The following is a 26,059-nucleotide window of genomic DNA, read 5'->3' as shown; positions in this document are numbered from 1 at the left end:
TTTCTCTGCTTATTTAGATATTATGTTGATGGAATAAAACATTCTCTTTTTTCATGATTATTTAAAGAGTATAAAATGTTTTTAAACTAAAACGAGCAATTATTTATTGTGACATTGTCACAATGCCGGGCTGCAATTTTAGTCATATTTTTAATTTATTTAATTTAAAATATATTCTCTCCATCTCAAATTAGTAGTGACTTGCCCCTGTACATTATACTTTTCCTCTAACAATGGAGTTGTGCCAGTCATGTATCTAACACCTTTCAGGAAAGAATTTTTGAATTGAAATAAAATGATTGCCAGTTTGCATCAGAAGTTCATATAGAGTTCATATTAATCGTTCATATTAGTTGGGGCCTCCTGCTCCTAAGCTTTCCATATCTGGTCTCTGCTTTCATCTACCTATCTCCATTCTCATGATTAAGGAAAGACAGACGGACGGATGACAGTGGGTATTTATACCCACTGTCATCCGTCATAGTTATAGGTCTACAATAATCAAATTGCAGCCCAATTATTGATTTTTATGTGAAATTCTTATTTTTGGCATTATGATAACAATTCATTAAGTCCTTTAATGACAATTTAATTTATTTGAAATTTATTTAATTCCCATTTTTATAGAAAAATGGGGATTAAGTATACTCCACTTCTTTGTAGTTATTTCTTGTTTTTTAATTTTTATAATGCCTGAAAGACTATACAGTGCTTTATAAATACTATTTATTTGCAAATATATCAGGTTACTTTTTAATGGTGCATTCATATAATGAATGCACCGGAACTTTTCTCCTATCCAAAGAACATTTATCCTTTTTTCTTATTATCCTTTTTAATACTGTCTAATAAACTGTCTTTTCAAGTTATCTGACAGTGCATGACAATGCTATACTTTTAATGTATTGAAATTCATCTTTCAGTTTTCTCAATTCAGAACAGATAAACATAGACCTTCAAAGAAATTGCAGAAATGCTATGTAAAGATCACTATTTCTTTTCATTTGTGTAAAAGAGGGACAGTGGAGGTTGCAATAGCAAGATTTTAAAATCATTATACTAGATACCAAACACTTCCCTGTTTTCAAATGGCCAAGGAACTGGCTCTTACAACCTTCATTATTTCTCTTTTTAAACAAAAGCAGTGATATGGACTCTTGGATATAATTGATATCATTGCTTCAGCAAAAGAACCATACCTGACCAAGCTATCTTTGCAGAGATTGAACTTTTTATCTAATAACTTGTTAATTTTAGATTAATATTTTCAAGCATTACATATATATATAGCATTTTTCCTTTCAGGCCTTATAAGACAACACTAGGAAATCTACCTCAAACTGACATATATTTGGATGTTAAACAATACAATGAAGTAAGATATATTATTAATTTATTATAATACAGTAATGTTGTTATTATCGAACATTAATCATAATTATCCTTATTAACTTCCGATTCTCATAAAGTATGCAAATAACATATTTATATACAATAAACACCTAATAAATTATTAACTCCCAAATTACTTCCTGGTACCGTTAGAAATGATATTTGATTGTAGACAGCTTATAAACAGATGCATTTATTCAAGTTACAAATTATTTCGATTTTTTTCATCCCTAATTTTCACTGTGACGTTCAAAATATATATAATTTTTCATAAGAGGAATCAATATATTATTGCTGTCATGGCGACGGGTCAGTTCATTACTTGGCGGGATCTTTTAAGAAAGTTTATAAAAAGGGGGAAGAATTTTTCTTTATGTTTAGTTCGCCCGTTTTCCTATAGGTGGTGAGAAACAGAACATATGTGATACGTAAACCAACAAATGTGTATACGAGCATGGGAGGAAATACGTCATATGTATACAAAGAGGTATGTATAGATTGGATTAAAATACAATATAAAGTATAATTTAACTAGCCTCGTGTATTAGCAGAGATAAATTTATTTAGAATTTTAAATAATTAAGAAATAACGAAGGTAGCAATATTTCGAATGGTTTTTAGAACTTGTCTGAATACTTTTTGATTTAAAATCACCGTAAAGTTCTTTGTTCTAATGCCATTACAGAATTTAAAAAAGCCAACAGAAGGAAATGAACCACCTGGAAATGTTTGTTTGAATGGCATAAACGTTTAGATCTGATTACCTAAGACGCCTTTAAAGTTCTTTTCTAGTTTCCTATTTATTTTTATAACTGTCAGAACTGCGGAGTCTGCACCTGTTTGTGCTTAACTGACAGAAAGAATATATATTTAAACACGTTGCAAAAATTAAAATACCGTCATTATTATTATTATTATTACTGGAATTGTGTTGTATTATCGTTCCATTACTTCAACAATAACTTGAGTTTAAGATTTTTTTTTNATCAATTGAATATTCTATTAGCCAGCCAAAGCAAAGATGTATTATGTTGATATTAAAATACATTGAAATATTTAAATATTTATTATTATTTATGTGAAATCTGCAAATTTAATGTCAGAAAAAAAAGAAATGTAAACAACTCTGATAGAAAAAACACTCTGGTGAGAATTATATCGGAGGTCACCGTTTGTTATAACAATTATATGGGAAAGTTGACACATAGGTATCAAGAATGCATCGTTAATGTCAACATATGACGATCACGTGACTCCTTTCCCACGACAAGCGAATAAAAGCTCGAGCCCCTAGAAGCTCAGGGCACATCTGCACACGGAAGTTATTTCTGTACTTGTACCAGTCGATCTCCATGCAAAGGAATTGGATCCCGTCAGAGAATACACCTGACAGAAGACACCAAGGATTACTACCTCTTTCATACAGACGATGCGCCAACTCTCCATTACTCCAAGAGGTATTTAGGGAATATTTTAGAACTTGTAAAATTGCTCTCTCTCTCCCTAAAGTTAGGCAAGCGAAATAGACGAGAATAGTTGCCCATTATATGTAAATAGTCTAGTATAACCGCATTTAACCTTAGTTTTATTTTCGCCTCCTGTAACTTAGATTTTGTTATTCAATAAATGCTTTGTTTATTTGTTAAACTTGTCTCCTGACATTGAAAGAACACCTGCCAGCTTACCAACGCATTCCCCACTCACTTTTTGCCCTTCTAGCCATCTGATGACTCCAAGACCGGGTTTTACCAGCCTGTGCAGTGTAAGTGGTCAGGAAGGATTAACCCCATGGCCCTCTGCTTGTCTCACATTTATATATACTTAAATATTTTTATTAATTAACTATATTTTCAAAAAATTGTAAACTACATTGATTTATGTAATTTTTGATGTTATGCTATATTTCTACAGTATTTATTTATACTTAAAAATGTTTTATTTCAGATGTATCAGATTATATCAGTTTAATTAGTTTGTGCAGCAGCTTAGTAATAAGCTTAATACTTAATACTTTAATTGCACCGTGACAAATACAGTTGAACATGTCTATCTCAAACCTGCTTATCTTGAAATTTATTTCTCCCCACATTTTCAGTCTAAATTAAATATATTTTCCATGTTTATCTCAAATAATTTTCTTTCAAAAACCTCTATATCTCAAATTATGGACTGAAGTGTTGATTACAAAAAAAAAGTTCAGCAACTACATTTTGATAGCATAAATTGTAGCTGATATGTTAAATTACCTATTTTTTGTGTCTAAATCTAATCACAGATTTAATTATTTTCCTCTGAATTTTCCATACAGCATGTCTAGGGTATGGAAAATTGAGATGAAAATAATTAAATTTGTGATTAGATTTAAGCATAAATTGTAGTTGAGAAACATTTTTTGCAATATAGTACATAGTTGCAATTAATACTGTTTTTCTCTGATTGGCTACAAGTTTGGCTTGCATCTCAGTGGTCAAAGAAAGTCAGGCATCAGAAACTATTGACAAACTATTTCTGTTAAGTCAAAAATCTTTTAATAATATCTAATACAGGTATGTATTGTTCTTGTTGTTGTATTAATAAAATACCGTACCTCTAATCAAACCTATTAACGCTCACTGTGTAGAAACCTGTATATCTTGAAATCTTGAATTTTTTTCTTATTCCCATGAGATTTAAGATAGACAGATTCAACTGTATATACTTTTCAGAAAAAAAATTTGCTGGATAAAAGTATAACTTAAAACTAAGTTTATGTAAGTTATTTATAAGTTAACATTGTTNTTTAAATAAACAAATATTCACTGCATCGTAAATACGATATGCTACAAAGACACTTTTACAGGAAAAAAACAGCTCGTTAACTATTGATACATATAATTTAGACGACGTTTAAAATATTAATGAAAGAATTGTATCATTAAAAACATCGTTTAGAATAATTGTATTATTATTCTAAACGAAAATCAATTTTCAAAAAAATCATTAAAGTTACGTCATAGATGTCAGTGTGTAATTTTTAAAATTTATGTAAAATTTTACTAGAAATGTGTTCATTAACAGAAAATGTTTCTCGTGGTAAGAAAGAAGAATCGTTTAGTTATTTTTAATGCTTCTCCTAACCCCTCTCTCTCTCTCTCACACACACACACACATTGGAATTTGATAATCTATCTTCAACATAAGCTGGCAAATTCAGACATGTTATGCCTCATTTTAAAGGAAAGAGGAGCAGTAGAACTATTTCTAGCAGATAAATGACCTTTGATGCCTCAGATTCCAGAAGTAAAAACAAAGAGACTTTCTTTCCTAACTCATCTCCATCTTCCATAGTAAATCAATGTAAAAACTTTCCTGTATGATATTTTACTGTTAATTACACACTAAACCATTGTTTCTCGTATTTGTTCCCGTTAGTCTTAACTTTTTAGGCTTATTTAAGTGCGTAGTTTGTTTAATTTGTACGTTTAACGTTTAATATTTATTCATTTGTTTGTTTATAATTATATATAAATACTAAGAAAATGCTAAAAATTAATTTCCCACAAACCTAGTTTTTATAGTAGGACGATAGAGTTAAAAAAAGGACATTCACCTATTTCTAAATTGCTCGACATCGTTTCACACTTTCCCGTGACGTCACAGCGAGAGGGAGCACGTGACGAGAGAGAGAGAGAGTGAGAGGAGAAACGTCCGTTGTCGTCTGCTGGAACGTGTTTTGTTTAAATGGGTGTCGCCATATCTTCTGTTTATAGAGAGGTAAGAATCAATTAATTTTAGTGAAATTAAATAATACGTACCGAAACGAACGTCAAAGATTGGTTTATTTTTTTTAAACAAGTGATCAATTCTCACGTTATTTCCTAATAAAGCGAGATCGAAACGTCATTTAGTATGTGATTAATTTCCAATCATCTGCTTTAATTTTAAGAGAAATTATAAAATTATCAAGGCTGATAAAACTAGCAAAGTTTTGTATCTGTAAAAAAAAATATATTAAAACTTTATAATTAGAAAAATTATATATCCTTATGTAATTGAATTTCATTTACGAATGTCGTTTTTAATTTTTTTTTTAATTTTAAAACATTAAAGATCGATGACGTTATTGATTTCGATTGGCCGATTATTTATTCATTTCTGCACGTGACGATCATTCAGTGGGTGAAGTTATCTGTTGTCATGGAAATTATAATGTGGGTGGGGTTTGTGGGCGTGTTTCGGAGAACGATTGATGGAGATGTTTGCAAGTGTTGTAATTCGTTAATTTGATGTAGTTTCTTTTGTTCTAGCGTCTCGCTGGAGAAATTGGTCTTTTATTAAGCGAAATTTTTAAAAAACATATTTAAGATTGCATTTATTAAAAAATATATATATATACACCAATAAAGTCAGGCGTCTACATAATAGCGCCATTAAAACGATTGAAGTTAGATTATTGATTTTTTCGAAAAAGTATTATTTCTACTCTAGAAACAACTAATTATTTTAAAATATTTTTCTCTTACTTAAACAAGAAAATCATTGCATTTTTAAATCAAATATTTTATTTCTTTTTCCTAATATCTTTTTAAAATAAGTAAATTAGCGCCATCTTTCGTGTAAAACGTAAAATACTATCACATTTTAAAATAATTTATATTTATTTATTCTTTTATTATTTAAAAATATCTCATTCATATTTACGTCAAAAGAAATTTATATTAAGTTCCTAGTAAATGCAATAATTAAGTGAAGAGAGTAGAATGTGAACACTTTTTACAAGCTCTACCTAACATCATTATGAATAGAATGCTGTTTGGTTGTCATGGTTACCTACATAACAAACTTTCTCAACAATATTATTATTATATAAACACAATTATATGGATATAGTCGCGTCACAAGTCGGTGCAGTTGTATTCGATGTAATTTCATTTATTTTTTAACATTTATTTTTCTCATTTTTTTTCGTCGAAACTTTATTATTGTTATTTTCGCATCACCATAATAAATGCGCCACACAGCGGACATGTTTAATTAGATTCGATAATAAAAATTAAAGAATGGGATAAATCAATTTTAAAGCAGATAATGTATCCTACATAAAGTAAATAATTTTATTTACTTTAAAAATAATACAAAATTTACAATTTAAATTAAAAAAATCAAGGATTACATTTACGTATGGAATCGGCGTTTGCTATGGAATACGTATAAAGAAAATTTAGGGTGTAATAAAATAATCGATCTGTTACGTCCTTGATCGTTATCATGCAACAGAACAATCCAATGGGGAAGTTTTTAAAATCAACAACAAATATACAAACCGAAACAGTACAGAGCGGATAGACGCAAAAACCGAAAGACATGTCGCGATTTTGGAAAAAGTTATGCAAGAAAAAATACCAAAGAGGAAAAGAAACTAATCTAGAAATATCTCTAATCGATTCACAGGTTTGTATATTTTACATATACATATATATATATATATATATAATTCGCGAGAATTTAGAAATTCCATCCTTCATTACGTCGATCAATACGTCTTTAATGAATGACGTTCGGAGTATCGATAATTTTTAATGAGTGGCAACACTTTGCATCGATATGTCTTTAATGAATGATGTCATTATTTGTTTGAATAATGTAGTTACGTAAGTTCCATTTTGTAACGTAATTAAGGGCAGATAATGTATTACGATGAGCGTTCTATCTCTCGATCGTCTGATTTGGTAAGATCGTGTTTTTTTACATTTTCGGTATTATTTTATTACTTCTTTAATAGTAAAGTATAATAATCAATAATATGTTTTTAAATTAAAGTAATTGTGAATAATCTGCGACATAGTAAATTGGATTCAAAATAGGTTCCATTAGTTTTGAAATCATAGACATCGATCCGATNTATTTGTAATAAATATAAAGTTTGCAACTAAACATTATAATTATCAATAATTATAATCATTTAATTATATGTGAAATTCATTTTCTGATTATTATTATCATACAATATGCTGTCAGCAGTTTTAATTACTTTACTCACTTTATTCAAAACTAAAATAAATTAAAGTTTAATTGGACTAGAGCTTCCACTCTCATACATAACAACAAAATAAACCCCATGATAAAACATGATGCAGTTACCATTTTATTATGGTATGACATATAGACTAATATTAATTTGTGTCATACTATAATAAAATGGTTAAATACTGTAGTTTTCTAACTTATATAGTTATTAAATAATTAATGTTAATTAATTGTACAGTATGTCTTGATGATTACATGTTATGATGATTTGCACCATAATTATGTTTCTCTGATAGTGTCCTATATGGTACATACATACATGCTATGCATGTAAGCATCCTCTTGTGCATTATTTTTGAACAACTCTACATACTTAATTGATGTAATTTATTGTTAGGAGTCATTCAGATATGACCTGTGCACTGGGGAGTGGGATATGTAAAAATTTTCTGACAGATTGTGACAAGGGGTGCAAGTATTAGGAGAATGATGATATCTTAAAGATTCTCAAAAAATTTCTTATTTCTTAGTAAAAAAAATTATTTCAATAATTATGGAAAAGTATTTTGATCAATGATTATACAGAAAAGTTCTTATTTATTTAAAGAGTTACTCTTTAGTGGAAGCATTGTACTAAATACACTTTATTAGCAGCTCTCTAGTAGAACTTTTAGTATGAAAAGATAATGATAACAATTTAATCTTTATAGTTACAGATAAAGGTACTGCTGAATGATCTGTTTTATAACATATTAACTTTAATCAAGGAGTTACGTAGTAAAATGTCATCTGACACTTTTGTGGTAAATCAGATGAATTTTTTTTTCTTTTTCTATTTGCTGATTTTTAAAATTAGCCTTACCCTGGCAGGAAATGTGAATAAATTGGGGTAATGAATAAATGTACTGTAGATCGGTTTTACAGAAATGCTTGATTTTAGCATTGGGGTGACAAAATATAACAAGTAAAGGTAGTTAGTCAAAATAAACTTAAAATTGGTGATATATTATATTTGTATAACACCTTAGATTGATGTGGTTATTTTCATGTTTAGTATTATTTATATTTAAAGAACATCTTTCATTTATTTGATAATTTTTGTATGCAGTTTGTCATAATCATTATAGTGCACATTATAAATTAAGTTTTTTAAAACTGTTCTTAGAAAAAGTAAATTTCTACTAGACATTTTAATTTACATTAGTTATTTATTTTATAGGTTAATGAATTGCCTGGTATAAAGATATTTTATTATGGAACATCATTAAATTTCATAAATAAAGAAAATTTCAAGTCTTCTCTTATAAAAAATATTTTAATAAATAAAAGGTAATTTGAAATATTTAAAGTAAATAGAATTTTATTATTTTTAAGTGTGTTGAATATAGTTTTAGTAATAATTGATGATGATATTTTTTAAATAAAATAATATATCATACTTCTAGCATAATTATTTTAAGGAATCCAACAACCATATAAAAATGAATAAATGTAGATACAGTAGAGCGTCGTTTATCCAAATGTCAGTTATCTGAAACGTCAGTTATCCGAAAGAATTCCAGTCGGCAAATTTAAATTTTCACTAGTGCTGTGGCGCTGCAATCTTTGGCTATATCTTGGGCTACTCCAATATTTTTTTTTGTTGATGTGTGTGTTTTAGCTGGCAGCACTGGCATTTTTGTGCCAATGCTGCCTTAAATATACAGTAAAAATATCTGTTCCAAAGTAGCAAATTTCTTTATTATTTAGAATAAAATCAAATTCTAATCTACATTGAGAATTACACCAAAAATAAACGGTTAGCCTCATTAGTCTTATGACTAAGCCTTAACCTTCTAAGACAAATTCTATATCATTATTTTTTACTAGTATTAACAAAAAAATTTGTTTGAAATTGCTCTCTTTGTGGGAATGATGTTATTAAAAACAAATTCTCAATCGATGATCCCTATTAAAAAAATTTCCATGTAAAATCAATATGATCTATTCAACCAATAAATTCTATTGATTTTACACTGATATTTTGACCCAATAGATCTATTACACACAAAATTAGTTTTATTAACTCTGAGTTACGAACTAGAATTATCCGTCTAATTTATTATTATTTTTAATAATGAACACTTCATTGAAATAATAGATTGATTTTTTAAAGATTATTTTGTTACATGGAAGATTAATAGCACCTAATTTTAATGGCAAACATTTCATAATTTTCTTACACCTTAATAATTAAAATTATACCTGGGTTATACTAATTTTCTGATCTCAGGAATTTTTCTGTCAAAACCAATCTCTAAATAAACAAAAAAGTTTAATTGTTAAATATTAAAACTTTAGATAAACATTACACAGAAATGAAATATAGTGCATTAAGTTTAACGATTCAATCTATTTTAAAGATTGTTTTCCATGTTGATTATAACTTTCTTTTGAAAACGTGTTACAGAATCGAAACATACATAATTAAGGAAACATAATTATAAGTTTATTATAGCATATACAGATTAATGTCAAGTTAAAAATTTACTTTTATTTTGCCAATCTGCAAATATTTTAATTTTTATAGTCATCCCAATAAAAATTAGTTGTGAATTTATATTGACTTTTATTGACCAATAGCATATATACCAGAAAATTGTTTTATTAGTGTCTATTGGTTTAAATCTTTTATTTACCTAGAATACCAATAGAAATTTTTGTTGGTTTCTATTGGTTTTTACTTTCCAATATAAACCAATACAACATCAATAGAATCTTCTATTGGTTGCTATTGTTTTTTTAAACAAGGATGTGACTTACAAATAAATTTCTTATTTGATTTAAATGTAAAATACTTATGTGATTAAATTCCTAAACTTACTTGTAAGGATTCAGAGAAAAGAAAGCTATAATACTTTTTTTTAGGTAACTAGGATTTTAAACTATCATACGTGGGTTTCAAAGATTCATAAATAAAATAATTGATAACAAATTGTCTTCTCAACTGTGAATTATAAAAGAAAATGATTATTATACTATGGTTCTTTTAATCATGTAATGTTTTATGAGAAGAACTTACACTGATGAGTATTTTTGTAATAATAAACATTGTTCAGAATTGGTCCATTGGTGGAAAAATTATACATAAATTATTTATTTTTGTAAGAACTTCTATTGTGGCATTTGAAATTGCATTTTGTTTTTGGAGAGACATTTGCACTTTTTGTCAATGCAGTATCTTTTGCTCAGGCAGTTTATAATACCTTGCTTGTTTCTATATGACAACATAGAAGCCAAACAGAGTTAGTGAAGTTTTTTTATTACTAAAACTAAATTTCTTTATAATGTAATAAAAAATATCTGTGCAAAAATTTGTTACTTATTTTTGCACATATATTTTTATCTAATTGTGTCATGGCTGCATCCACAACAAATTGTGGTATTTTTATATTTAAGATCATGTTTTGGTTGATTAAAAAGAATCACAACACAAAGTTGACTTTATGCTCTTATTGAATATGCAAAAACATATTGTGAGCATTTTTGAAACTGCTATGACATGAAATTTGCATTATGGCTGGATTTGAGAAGTCAGAATGCATTGTGATTGATTTTTTTCACTCAATGAACATTTTCTGTTTTTGAGCCTACCATATACATTATATGTTTTAATTTATTATTTGTTACATTTTAACATATGCATTTCTGTATTAATTCAAAATTATAGGGATAATGAAACAGATTCATCACTTTTACAAAGCAAAGTTGAATGTATAATTATTGACTGCTGTTCAATTACATACATGGACTCAGCCAGTATTGAAATGCTCACAGAGGTAAATCAGTTTTATCTCTTTTTGAAATTAACATAGTTTATTAATTACATTTTAATAAATGTGTTTTAAGAATGTATTGAATGTATTATACTTATGAATAAAAATTATATTGTTTATTTATAAATAAATAATGCATGATGTATTAAATATAAATAATTCTGATATATTAAAACATTGATTCCTTCAAAAATATATATAGAAATAAATAAAATATCTTATTTAAGTAAACTTTGTTATCTAATTATTAAGTTTTTTAAAAAATAATAATATAGCTAGCTAACTATAACACTAAATTATTCTACTAATTAAACAATTTAATAATCACTAACTAATTTAGTATAATTTTGTTGAAATGTTAAACTTTGGCAGTTTTCTAGACACATTGTTATGAAAATTGTTATTACAGTGAATGAAATTAATGAGGATCACTTAGTAAAACAAAATAAAAATATGGAAGTTTAAACCTTTTGTAAGAATTATTACAGAAAATTTAGAAAAATTTTAATGTTTAGAATAGTTTATAACTAAAGTAGTATTTGAATACCTTAATGGTTTATTTGAATTTTAATATCTATATAATAAAGCTACATTGATCTTACTGACCTGACTGATGCATTCAGTTACTCACTGATGTGAAATGTTTGAGCAAAAGCAGAATGTCCTACAGAAAAATAAAATAGTACATTTGGAAGGGATGTTAAATATATTAACAGAAAAATTCAAAATTTCAAAAAAGTCATATATTTTAGATTCTATAAGATGTCAAAGTTAAACCTTTGATGCCTCATAAAGTGTGTTTAAAAATTATTATTAAGTTCTTTACAGATAAGAAGACATTTTTAAGTGGTGCAAAATGTTGGAGTTGGATATTGTTTTGCCCTTTACAGGCAGACTTGACAACAGTACAGTTTGCCAGCATAGGGAAAGACAATATGTGGTAATCTGGGCAATTACAATACATTTTAATTTGAAAAATATTCTAATGATAAAACAAATATTTGTTAAGAATCTGTCACTTATGACTTATTATTTAATCAATAAAAATAAGATAGTCCAAGATCTTGATAATCTTAAACAGTTTTGGAATTTTATTTCAGAAATATTTCTGTATAAACTAACTATTTGAAAATAGTAACTGGATTATATTTAATGTAATACTGAATCAAAATCAATTACAAATGTTCAAATCCAGTAAACCACAACACCATGATATATTCATTCAAGTAATAACTTCATAAATATCTGTTACTTCATAAATTGTATTAAAGTCAAAAATGTTTTACAAATAAACAATAAACAGTTCTGGAAGAATTAGTAATTATTATTTGAATGAANTTTTTGGGCGGGCGTTGCAGATAGCGTTCCTGCTACACAAATATTGTATAACTCGTAATTATTGCAATTATTATTATTTTTTAGTTTTTACGGTACAAAAAGATACATTTTTATATTCCTTGTCCCTTTTCATAATTGATGATAGTAAAATAAAGTATTGGTTGCGTTAAATATAGATTCAAAATCAATATGTCTTAGCACATCTACCTGTGGCTCTCCATGCTTATTTACTAGGAAAAGTGTATAGAAGGAAGTATACACACTTCTGCACTTCACAGGTGTAAGAAAGATAAAACTACTCTTAGCGCTTCGCTAAAAATGATCGGGGTAAGTACAGTACATCTAGCCAAATCTATTACTACTTCATCGCGGTTATAGGAAGCAATCGAAGTAGAAACAACACGTATTTTTTTTTACTGTAAAAGTAATTTAAGAGGCGATGCATTATACAACTCTTTGTCCTTAGCGTCATTACGTCGCTAAATTTAGTTAAGTACCATCTCAACTTAATTCATTTACCAAATTGTATAGAGTAAATTTGCAAAAAAGTCACACATAATAAGCCAAAACTATATATTACTTATGAGTTAACACTGCTTTACTATCGATTTGCACTATTTTAGTTTTAATTTATTATTACTGCAGCATTACAAGATATTAACATCGCATTTACTTTCTTAATGGTGCATAAAGTTTTAATTTCGTTCTCGAATAAATTAACCACTTTTTTTTATTTTATAACGTGTTTCTGCTTATTTATATGCCGCGTAAACAGTAACAGATGGTCTCCGATGGTTTAATGTATACGAATTTTTTGGTGTAGGAGTTTACTGCGTAACTGCGAAAAGCCGGTTCGTTGATTTATTGTATTATTTTAAATATTTGTCTTGTTTATAGTTGTGTAAATAAATTCTATAAAAAGATCTTTTATATTCAGAATATTGAAGTGTCAAGTATCATTAGTGTTTTGTAGTGTAAAGATACATTGTCTATAGACACTACTTATATGCGAAGGGCCCTTTCCGCTGTGCAATAAGAGGCCTTTTTCTGCATTCTATCATGCCTGATGGTCAGGGACTGAGCCCTACATATCTGAGTTAACCAACTCATGTAAGTTAACTCAAAATATGTACTGTACACCATATGTTTAGATACAGGCCTAGCTTTAATATTATGCACCCACATTTTTCCATTTTATCCATTATGTCTAAGCTATCAACAGAATAACAAGCATCCTGTTGTAGATTGAGTTTAATAATAGCAGAACAATACATTGGCCTAATCTATCTATTTTGAGAATCCGGACCAGATTTTAATCTCGATTCCTCAAAGATATACTTTAGTCTTTTTGATTGAGATCTCACTTATAAATACAGGCTATCTTTTGTACATTTATAATCTAAAAGAATATACGTATAAAACTTTCACAATTGTATAATTGTTAAATTAAAAAAAAAGCTTGTTAAAAAATGAAAATTATTATTATTCATTTCTAAAACACAGTTAAAAAGGGTCATTACCAAGTTATCAATATCTTTCGTGCATATCTTTCCAAAAAGATGAATGACGCACTTTTAAAGCAGTCATATCAATCTATGAGTCATTCGTGCTACTGACTGGTACAGTCGCCATTCCTTTTCTGTACAGTACATCTCTCTAAAGCATGAATTTCCGTACAAAGTTTAAATTTTATTTATAGTGTAATTATATATTTATTTATTTATTATGTCAGAGCACGATGTTCAATAGACCTGTATGCTGTATGACCAAGGCAACAAATGGATGCGTAATCTGACTGATTTCGTATGATTTGCTCAGATTAAACGAGCTGAAATTGTGTGTATGTGACGATATTAAATCAATTAGCACACTTTTTACACACAAAATTTGATAAACAAAATTAATTTGTACTGTGCTTAGTTTGTAACTACAAACTAAGCAGTTCTCCCCTCTTCTCTGCAGGAGTTTCAACTCGCTTCTTCCCCCTTTTTTTGAGTCTATGCAGCTATTGTTGTTTAACTTAACTCCTCTCGTCTCCCTCTTCATAGACTTTAATAGTCACATCCTGCTCCTCTCCTTTCTACCCAATGGAATTCGTAAAAGATATTTGCATAACTCTGCAAGCGGAATTTTTGAACACTGTTCCTAATTAACTTATAATTTTAAATAGTAATTTAGCTGTATCATATTAGAGAGTCCATCCTCTACCGAGTAATATTAAATTTTAAAAGCGCGAGTTCCTAACTGTAGCCTCGAAGCATAAGGCCTAAACTGTTGTTTGGCTTACGAGAACCCGATATTCAATTTACATCCACACTGTTTTTAATTAGAAGCAGAAAATTTGTTAAAAGTACAATTGGACACGCATTGATTGTGGTTATTTCTTCGTATTACAGAAAAATAAGCTTGATAATGTCTCATAATTAAGAGTAGATTCGCGAAATCAGGAGGGAAGATTTGACAATTAATGTAGTACAGTACAATACGTGTGTTAACTGTTCACGTTACATGTATAATGTATACGTAAAAGAACATACTTTGATCAATAGAACAATACTTTTAAGTATTTTCAATGTTAATGTTATAAAAAAATAAGTGTTCTAATTTTTACATTGTTTACTTTCCATCTAGGACAGCTCATAAAGCTCTTTCTTATTTAGTACTGGAATGGCCTAAGACCTTATCTAGTCGTCCATCGCTAAGCCTCCGATTATAAGATTCAATAAGATTAAACGGATTTTATTAAATTTATAAGCCTCTTTTTTTAAATTAAACGGATTTAAAGAGAAATTTTGAAGTTTCATTTTTCCCAAAGATCACTAAATAATGGAGACACTTCAATGATACAATAAGGTATATCGCTATATCTTTATAATATTCCTAATGTAAACATTGCGTGCGACTATAAACCGATTGATAATTTACCGTTACTGATTGACAATTGTATCAGACGTTTGGCGTTTAATTTTAAAAAAATACGAAGATTTTCGATTTTTTACAGCATCGTAAATGATCCTGTACTTTATCTATCTCGCATTAATTGCAATTTACAGAATACTAACAGAGTTGTTTTATTATTTTGTAAAATATTAATGCTTCATTTTATTATAAAATACAGCATCGATCCGCTTCAATCATAAAATAGTCTTGAAATACATTATATTTCCCATAAAGTAGTTGTGTATCTGATTCTATATAAAGATGTGATACGGAATATAGATTAGTTAGAATATAATTAATAAACAGAATAATTTCCCATATGAACACTGAATAAAAGGAACAACACGAAGTCCTCAAGATAAGATTTAAATATAATCATCATTAATATCATTTATAGTAAAACAAAGTTCTCCAAACGTTATACGAGTATAAATATTTAATTACCAGTGGCATCTTTAGGCATAGGTAGTCTTAGGCTTTTGTCTTAAGGCCTCGTGCTTTCGGGGCTTCAAACGTGCACAAATACACTTTACTCTCTAATTGATACTCTGTCTAGTAAGCGGGATCCAGGTACTAAGATCCTAGAGATCCAGGGGCGAGCAACCTTTAAGTGTGCGTGCAAAATTCGCCGAATCTTTGATGCAACATTTTCTCATGTGCCAACCGAAATTTTTGGGTGCATATGATTATTATCATCATCTTATTACTAAAACAGTTGATAGTGTTTGTTTCTTTATTGTACTTTTATTTAGTATCGCTTTACTCGATAAAATTATATTCTATTAAGTTAAAATATACAACTCGACGATGTTGGCTATTTCTTTTTAATATGAGTCCCGGATTGCATGCCAGAAAAAAGTCGTTGGCGTGCCAAGGGCTGCTCACCCCCGACCTAGACCTGGTACAACGAGGTCGAGAGAGGAAGGATACAGAGGATACAGGCTCTTGTATAAGATACCTCGTAGGGCCTGGACCAGTAAAAGAGCAGCTCGGAACCTAAAATTTTAATTATATAATCTAGAAAATCAATGTGATTTCAAGTAGGCTATATAAAGGTTTCGGAAAAAAATATAATAAATTGAGAATGTCCTGTTAGAAGGGATAGGGGAGCCCCAAGAGACCATCTAGGATCTCTTGCTAATTTCTTTCCTGATCGCTCTAGTGTCTAGTCGTTAAATTATAGTAAAAGAAGTTTTCGAAGGTTCACGCTTGCTTAGGAGCCCGGTAAAGCCTAAAACTTTCGCTGGTAATTTAATTTTTAAGCTCCAATTCGTATTTAATAAAAGCTAATAAATTGAAACAAGTATTCAGTTCCGGATTATTAACTATTTATTTATTTTTTAAACACACTTCGAAGCAATTTCCTTTTGATACACGAACACAAATGAAGTATAATATTGGTATTCACCACACCCGATTCGGTCAAGTAATAATAAACAAGGTGGAAAGGATAATATTTTTAGACGCGCCTAAGTGAGAATATTGTATTCATCACATCGACCTCTATCTAGAACGAGTAAACATCCGACTTCCGGATAAAGTTTTTATCTATCATCATATATCCGGATAATTCGTTAATAAACGAGATAATATCTTACCTGCTTTACCAGTCTCTTCAAAGTATATAAATATACACTTTTGATGGTTTCTTAATATTTATGCCTACTTGGGCCTCGCATCCTACTTATTGTATGGAACAGAGGAAGCACAAGGTAAATTCCTTAATCCTTATTATTTTCCCCCAAATGCATTTCGAACTACTTCGTTCTTCGTCGTGGGTACTAAAATTATGCAAAATCATAATTTACATTTAGGCCTACAACGTCGGAAGTTTCTATTGTATTCCATCAAAAAATTGCAAGATTTCACTACTTTTTAAGATTGTTAACTAAAATAATACATAAAAATTAATATCATTTACAATTAATTAGAATATTTAAAATGCATCTTCTATTTTTTTATTGCAATATTTCCGTTTAACATTTATTTTGTCGCGACCCATTTTAATATATTCCTCGCTTGACGTAAACTTTTATACTAAATAAGTAAGATAAAATAATTTTAATTTAATTAATTTTATCTTATATCGGGGGGATTTACGTACCATTTTCCTTCGAGCATAAGAAACTACTTTATCCTAATTGCTAAAATTTTTTAATCAAACGTTGTAAATGCATCCTATTTACACTTCCATTAGTCTTTAATTGTTCTTATAATCCTTCTCCATTATGGCTCCCCTGTATATACGAAACTTTTCCCTAGTTATCATTTCTTGCATTGTTAATGTTAGCTATATAATATAAAATCGTCATTAAGTCCGACCCTACTTGAGATACACACGACCCCCTTTTTTCTCCCCACCCTCTCGACCTTTAACCACCAAAATTTAATAGCATGAATCTCCCTAACAGACAAACCTCCCTGCAAAATTTCAGAAATTTTCGACAAAAATCACAGTTGTTAAGCTTCAAATAGAGTGAACAAAATCCTGCCACAAACATACACTAACATCCATACATACTGAAGTTACTCCTCTCGAATTTTTTTGCATTTTTCGACGTTTCAAGATCCCCCGAGTCTAAAAATGTAACAATCTTAGGGAGAGTTAAAATTTTACATAATTAATGTAAATTATTGTATAATTAAAATTGTGTATAATTTTTAGCTTGTAAACACTGTACCAAAAAAAAAAAAAATCTTCCTTTTGTACCCATGGTGAGGAGAGTAGTTCGAAATGCGTTTGGGAAAAGATAAAAAGGATTAAGGTATGTACAGTACACAGCGGCGTAGTGCTCCAGGCGCACGAATTATGAAGGCGCCAAGTTAGAAAGTTTTTCGAAGCTAAAATTAATCGAAAGTTATTTAAGAAGCAGCGTGTGGCAACATCGTCTTAGTTCTTTGGCTATTATATCAATTGAAAAAACAATAGCTTGTCAATTTGATCTGGAGAAAGTGATTGACCGATTTGCAAACGAAAAAGCGAGAAAACAACAATCTTGAAGTTGTTTTATGTATTGTTACGTATTTGTTATGAAACTAAACTTGCATATATTTTGTCAATACAGTTTATAGCCTATATGTAGTAAATATTATTAGGTACTCCGTACTTAAAGAATTATATTTGGTTTAAATTGAATATCTTATTATTAAAATGCCTCGAATCTCAAATAAATTGTTATTAAGTAAGGTTTTAAATCGGAATAATTAGATATATGTTTTTGAACTAAATATTCAAAACAGATTTCGCCAGATTCTATTTGCTCCAGAGCGCTGAATACGTAGCTACGCCACTGTATGTACTGTACAGTACACACGTGTTTTCTTCATTTTCTACAATAAATATAATAAGTTTTGATTCTGATACAAGGTCTAAGTAGGCATAAATATGAAAAACAGAATTAAAGATAAGAAGCCACTGCTACAAACTTTTGATGATGTCCGAGTGATCATTTAGGTCCCACTGGTCGAAAAGAATCGATAAACCACTTTAATAGTGAATATATTATTTTCATTCGACGATGTAAGTTGCCAGATCGTTAAAATTAGAAAAAAAACTTATATAATTTGAATAAATGAGGAGATAAACAAAAATTTATTTATATAGAGGCCGGGTTTAGATTTGTAGCCTGCAGAACCAAATAATAATAAATTTAAAAACGTGATGTCCTAAATTATGTCTTCGTAGTATAAGGCTACACTGTAGCCCGAATCTGATCAAGGATTAGATTTTGTTAATGCAAGGCATCAAAACATACGTTTTGGCTTATTATAAAAGGACCCAACTCGCAATGGGATCGTATGGGACCTTCTATAATGGTGAGGGATGGAGAACGACTCCTGGATCTAGAATTACCATCAAAATTAAGAATTCTGGAACGGATTGAACTCGGAATTCTCAGAATGCGGCATTCTGAATATATTTATCATTTGATTTCTAAAAAAAATAAAATAAAATAATGAAATTAGGTTATGTGGCTAAAAAATCTCGGCTATAGTATTGGATACGAGTATAGAGTACAATGTCTATACTCGTATCCGATACTATTTTTATCGATCAGTAACGCCTCTATCATCGATCATCAGCTGTCTTTCAGCGATCGATCAATAATCTTCCTTGTTTTCCCCATGTGTGAAATTAACTGAAACAGCAAACGTTCGATCAAAATACTAATCCCGTTTATCGTCGAAGCTAAGATTAACGAGCAATTCTAAATACACGAGATTAAAATTTTATTCTGGCATACTTTAAACACGCACGGATACACGTTGAAGTTGTAACAGAAGGTAACACATGCTTTTGTTATTGATGTAGTTTAATCTAATATCTTTATTAGACTGCAATTGAAAGCAGAGGGAAACTAGACATCGCCGAGTTCGAGTTACAACATTTCGATTATCGTTACATGGTTAAGAGCGAAGAAGCCGAAGACAAATGGAACGGATGGCTGAAACCGTCCTGCATCCCGATAACTATCATCCTGATCCTGATCATCCTGGTCGTCATTTTACCTCTACTAGATGATAAAGATACTCAGAAGAAGAAAGGCTCTAAAGATGTTAGTTACGGTGGATGGAACAATTGCTCCGATTCTTGTTTGTTAGTACCCTTTAATAATAACTCCTATAGAAATTGTGCATGCGTGTGCATTGTGTAATTGTTCATTTCAGCTTAACTATAGTGGAAAATGTGCCGAAGGACTTGAAAAATCTGTCGCTATCGCCTCTACATAACAGCATCACTTCTGGTTTGCAGGACCTTCTTGAAAAAGCACAAAAATCATTAGATATCGTTACTACAAACTGGAATCTACCTTCTGCTAGCTTGGAGGAGAATGTAAGTTGAACATTCGTGCGCTTTGTGTTCTCCGTTCAATCTTCCTTAATGTTTTTCTAATCAGGTTAATAAATTGTACGAGGAATTAGAAAGAGCAGTCAACGAAAAAGGAGTACAATTTAGGATAGTTAGAAACGACCCTTTTGTTTCTTCTAACAATCAAAATGATCTCTTTGATTCTGGTAAGTGCGTTAATTAATTTAATTAAATATTTTTTTCACTAATTAAATAAATATACTAAAAATAAGTTTACATAAACAGGAAACATAGAAATAAGAAATATAGATCTAGGCAGATTGCAAGGATCTGGATCTGTGACATCGCAGTTATGGATAGTTGACGATCTTCACCTTTATATAGGTTCGTCATCGTTAGACTGGCTGACCATCGGTCAGGTAAAGTGAAGTCCAGACATTTATGGAAGAATACTCTAGCCACATAATTAAAAAGATATTTGGATAAATTCCAGATGAAGGACATCGGAGTGATTATATATAACTGCAGCTGCTTGGCCGAAGATCTGCAGAAAATATTCCAGCTGTACTGGACGTTAGCGGGACCCGATGTCAAAATTCCTTCCGATTGGCCTTCGAGTTTGGAAACTACGATAAATAAAGAAGTGCCTCTTAGTATCAACATCAACGACACCTTCACCCAAATTTATTTTTCTGTAAGGAACACTCATTGGTTGATTGTAATTATTTTGTATGCGATTACCGTGTTTAGCTATGTTCGTGAGAATATTTCGTTACATTTTTATACAAAAATTGTAATTAAATGTGTGTCGTTTCCAGAATTCACCCAACATCTTGTGTCCGAAAGGTCGATCTTCGAATGTGGACAGCGTTATAGACATCATATCCAAAGCTAAACATTATATATACATATCAGTCATGGATTACATACCAGCCATGTGCATTAATAAAAATATCCAGTAAATTACATTACGTTTAGTGATTTTAAAGTTAGTATATTAAGAAATTAAATACATTGATACTTTTCATTTTTAGCTACTGGTCTGTTTTTGATGAAGCTTTGAGGAAGGCGGCAGTGGAAAAGAAGATTTCCGTAAAGATATTGGCCACTTATTGGAAAAACACACATCCTTCTATGATTTATTTTCTGAAATCTTTGGCAGTTCTCAATAGTAGTATGATACATATTGATGTGGTAAGGTTCTTTCGAGAATTACAAATTATTATTATTATTACAGTATTAATTATTCATTTCTGAAGATATTTTAGAATCTTATTCATATTCATTATACTGTAATAACTAGAGCAAGGGCATCTGAGCACTAAAAGTTATATAGTTATGAAAATCATAACTTATAAACTTTTATATGTATTTATGCGATTTTTAGTACTCTAATAATAACATTGAATCATATTATATGTTTAAGCTGGAGGAACACTATATGATTTATATTCTATGTTAGCACAATATATTATGTTGCAATTCAAGTTTAAGCACATTATGTCAGTGATAGTCATCAAAATTATTATGAGATCCAATGTCTGAGAAAAATGATAAAAGCAAGTCATAGTTTAATTCATAGATTAAAATCGTGGCTTGCTTATATCAAACAAATTATGTTTCTTAATGAATCCATATTTATACATTTTCTTATTTACACTGGTGGAAATCGAAAGAGTAACACCCAGACACAATCGGTGGAATATCGTGAAACGTGGTAGATATGTACGGGATCATACCCAGAAGAAATGACAGCAAACTGAAATGAATTGAGCCAAGTTTGGTACAAATTTCGGTAAGAAATGTGTCCACCGTGATTCTTGCAGGCATTGAATCAACAAGTGTTTGGATGTCTTGTTGGGATATCTCTATGACTTGTGCAGTCAGTTGTACATGTGGCATGCTGCCCACGTGCTGGGTCGCCACGTGACGTGATGCCCGAGACACGCACTACTGGTGATAAATCCGAGATGTATTAGACAATCCATGTTTGTGACACCTTGCAGGATTTGTCTGGGAGTGCAACCCAGCTTCAAGCAAAAATAATCTTCAAAAAAACTTGACAATGTTCAAAAGTAGCACTCACCAACATCAAAATCTAGCAAAATGTAGAAATTTTATTGTAAACTAAACATTCTGGTAATTATAAATGTTGAATTAAACCTGAGGATGTCTGTTAAATGCTGATGAAAACACCAACTTCAAAGCATTTAGTTTACACAATTGTCTGTGGGGTAACTGAGTGTAACTGTGTTCAGATCTGAGATGCAGTCCTCTGTCTGTCAATGACTGTCATCTAGATAATTTGGCAGTCTTCACATGGCATTATTCTTCCGTTTGAACTAATGTCAGATCTGCAAGTGCTGGACCTTTCTGCATCCATTCTGTAACCATTTCACTGCCATTTTATCGGAGATTTCGTGGTATGATGTACAGTACCCCTTCAGAACATGCGAATTATCCGACTTCTCTCAAAGTCAGACATTTGGGTATACAGAGTTCTCATTGTGGAACTTGGCATACATGGTTACTGACAATCTGTGAATAAAAAAGGATCTTGCTATATAATACAGTTTGTGACTAATGCAAAATTGTATGCTTTTAGTTTATAATAAATGCCCCATAATTTCCTTACTACTACATGTACTTCATCCAATTTTTAATCATTCAATACTCTTCATATGGAGATACTTTGATCCAAGTTTCATACATTTTCTGCAACTTCATCTGGGTGCAACACTTTTAATTTTCACCAATGTAATTAATAATTTGTCAGATAATTCATCGCAGAGGGCCACGAATGGTCTACGGACTCATTGTTCTACGTTATTGTTACTAGTATATTATCATATGATTATCTGTCACTATAGAATTACATTAGTGCATAAATTGGAGCAAATTATATGTTGTTTCCAGTGTAATTCTATAAGATTTAATAATTAGTAAAGATCATAAACAGTTTTCTTTCTTAATAATGTAATAATTAGAAATTTTTGATTTTAATAAGTTCTTTTTAATAAAATAGTAAATTTATTAAAATTAAAAAGAAAAATCTTAACTATTTATTATTACTTTTTAAACAGAAACTCTTTCAGTTTCCTTCAAATACAAAAATATCCATGTCACTGAATAGAGTAAACAGAAATTCATTTGTAGTGACAGACAATGATGTCTATTTAAGTGAGTATATTGATTACTTTTTCCATCTAAAGATTAATTTCGTTAATTTTTTATTCAAAATTTTATGTTTTCAGGCACATTCGGATGGTCCGGTGATAGTTTTCTGAACACCGCAGGCCTGGGTATGATCATCAACCAATCGCAAAATGACACTATCAAATATCAACCCATCAGGCAGCAGTTCCAAACAATATTCCTTCGGGACTGGACGTCGGTCTATGCACATCCACTTTCAGATTTTGGTTGATCGCACCTTTGCAATAATATTCCGAAATTAATCATTTAAGTCATGGGTATGATAATTGCTCAACATGACATATGCAATGCAATCAAAAAATTTTTTCAATATAAATGCACTAATCATTTTGATTAAAAACATTTTCTATGTACAGAGTAATAAAAAAAAGGCATAAGACACCACAAAAAATATCACTGAAAGCAGTTAATGTTAATTAATAGATTAAACAGATATCATTGTAATTAATTTAGGAATGACGCCTTCAGAAATAGTAGTTTTAATTAATAAAGATGTGAAAATTACTATAAAATTATTTAATGAAAAATTTTTAAGATACTACCATTTGCTCTTATTTTAGAATATGATTTCATTATTTAAAATATGGATTGCAAAATGCAGAAGTACCATAGAACCAAACTGTGTTCATGTAGAATAGGATATTTTTCCCCCTACATAAATAAAAAGAGAAAAATATTTTTATGTAGACAAAATTGTGTAAGAAATGCTATTCTTTTTTGCTCTGCTTTGAATGGGAACTTGAGTATTTAATTCCAAGAAGCTTCTTTATAACAGTATGAATTTGTTTAAAAAATCAATACATCATTTAAATACAGGTGTACCCTGATTTATGTAAATGTTTTGTGTTTAAAACTAAGTTGAAAATTTTCCATAACAAATATATTTGAAATGGTTACTAGTATAATTTATGATATGGATCATAATTAAAGGAAAAATAATAAAAATTATGTTTGATTTACCAAATTTATTGATGCTTGTATGTGTATGCATGCACATAATGATGTTAAAACTAATGATGACAAATTTAAAATATAAAGTAAATTAAATTATTTTAATCCATTTTTATTTATGGCCGAGGCAATTAAGACATTGTCATAATGTTCCGGGATCCCAAAATCAAATCCAGATGATTCAAAAATTCCGGAATTTTTTGGGGTGATCTGTCTCAGGTATGTCGGCACTGAGCTTCACTACTTGGATGACCCCTTTGTAGGTCTGCCCAAACTCACAATGGACATATTTGAAAGGCCCTCTTAGCATCGAGAGGATGGAGTCAAAAATGAGAAAAGAAAAACAAAATCCATTTTTATGATTAAAGTTTTTTCCATAAGTCTGAATCTTGTAAATTGCATGTTACATACATGAGTCAAGGAGTACTGTACCTGTATTTCTACCATAAGAATCATTAACTATTTCTTAAAGTGAGACACTCAATTATCCAAGATTAGAATGACTGGGATGTCAAAAAAGCCTACGGATGAGTCATTAAGTCATTGCAAATTGTCTGCTTTGTAGGCTATTAGAATTCTAGTCAATGGGGAAGGTGAAGAGGAATGATGCACTTTATGGAAGTGTCCAGTTTATTAAAAGTAATTTCAGACTGCTTCATAAATCTTAGTTGGGTGCAGCAAGTTACCCAAATGGGAAGTCTAGGTTATTTACACTAGCAATCTGAAAATCCTTCATTTATATCCTGTTAAATTTATATACCCTCATACACTAACAAAGACTGTTCCGTTTAGTTGGTGAAGGATTTAAATGAAACTGGATTAACCAGAACAACATTTTTCTCATTCTTCTGGGTAATTGAGAGTCTACTGTAATGTAAACAAAAAATTTATTAAACATTTTTGTGGTAGAAGAAAAGTAAATAAATATTGATTGAAAGACAAACTATGCAAAAGTGATTAAGAATTATTTTAATAAATAATAAATAAATAAATTTATCAAAAAATAAATTTTAAAATTCCATTCTGAAAGATTATAAATTTGCAAAGTGATAATTTGTTTATTGATTTTAGAATAACAATTTTTTGTTTTTAATTTAAATCTCTTTGTTATATATTTCTCACAGTAATAAATTTAATATTTTTGTTAACTGATACTAAAAAATAATTGTAAAAATTGAAGTAATGGATTTATCATTATTGTCCTTTAAAATTTTGTTACCATTATTGTAAATGATTAAATGTGTATAAATATTTGTTTATTCTATATTATTCTATGCAGGAAATGAATGCACCATCATTAAAAATAAACTATTTTAAATCATTTCAAAAGTGTACAATACCAAAGGCTAAGTACGAAAAATAAAAACATTGTTGAAGTCTTCTGAACTTCCATTCACAATCACCAGAATGCAATTAACACCAGCAGTCGATCCTCCTTTGTACATTCTTCTCCGCCTATACTTTGGCAAATTGTTTAAAAGTTTCTCTTACATCTGATATTTGTAAAACTTTCTTTGTAAAATACAGATTAAAAATTTCAGGATGAAATATTTAAAAAAAGTAAAATAACAACGAATCCATGTTTAAAATT

General features: G+C 29.6%; 1 protein-coding gene across 5 annotated transcripts; it reads left to right on the top strand.

Annotated features, from left to right (window-relative positions):
* Positions 1 to 1,747: 1,747 nt before the first annotated feature.
* LOC111637411 (phospholipase D3-like) lies at positions 1,748 to 25,479 on the top strand. Of its 5 annotated transcripts, XM_023382894.1 has the most exons (11): positions 1,812 to 1,879; positions 4,941 to 5,145; positions 19,826 to 20,088; positions 20,160 to 20,325; positions 20,390 to 20,507; positions 20,587 to 20,720; positions 20,795 to 20,995; positions 21,120 to 21,259; positions 21,336 to 21,495; positions 23,385 to 23,481; positions 23,556 to 25,479. In XM_023382894.1, exons 2-11 carry the CDS (start codon positions 5,113 to 5,115, stop codon positions 23,726 to 23,728), a joined length of 1,485 nt encoding a protein of 494 aa, XP_023238662.1. In that variant the 5' UTR covers positions 1,812 to 1,879; positions 4,941 to 5,112; the 3' UTR covers positions 23,729 to 25,479. The 5 variants fall into 5 exon arrangements, with proteins under 5 accessions (XP_023238663.1, XP_023238662.1, XP_023238660.1 ...); XM_023382895.1 differs by lacking the exon at positions 4,941 to 5,145 and having other exon boundaries at positions 1,748 to 1,879; XM_023382892.1 differs by lacking the exons at positions 1,812 to 1,879; positions 4,941 to 5,145 and adding an exon at positions 6,394 to 6,822.
* The last annotated feature ends 580 nt before the right edge of the window (positions 25,480 to 26,059 follow it).

This window comes from Centruroides sculpturatus, unplaced genomic scaffold (genome assembly GCF_000671375.1).
Source record: "Centruroides sculpturatus isolate CEXI.00-Female unplaced genomic scaffold, Cexi_2.0 scaffold172, whole genome shotgun sequence".
Taxonomy (NCBI): domain Eukaryota; kingdom Metazoa; phylum Arthropoda; class Arachnida; order Scorpiones; family Buthidae; genus Centruroides; species Centruroides sculpturatus.
The sequence above is the reverse complement of the archived record's forward strand: the minus strand, read 5'-3'. Positions and strand labels throughout refer to the sequence as shown.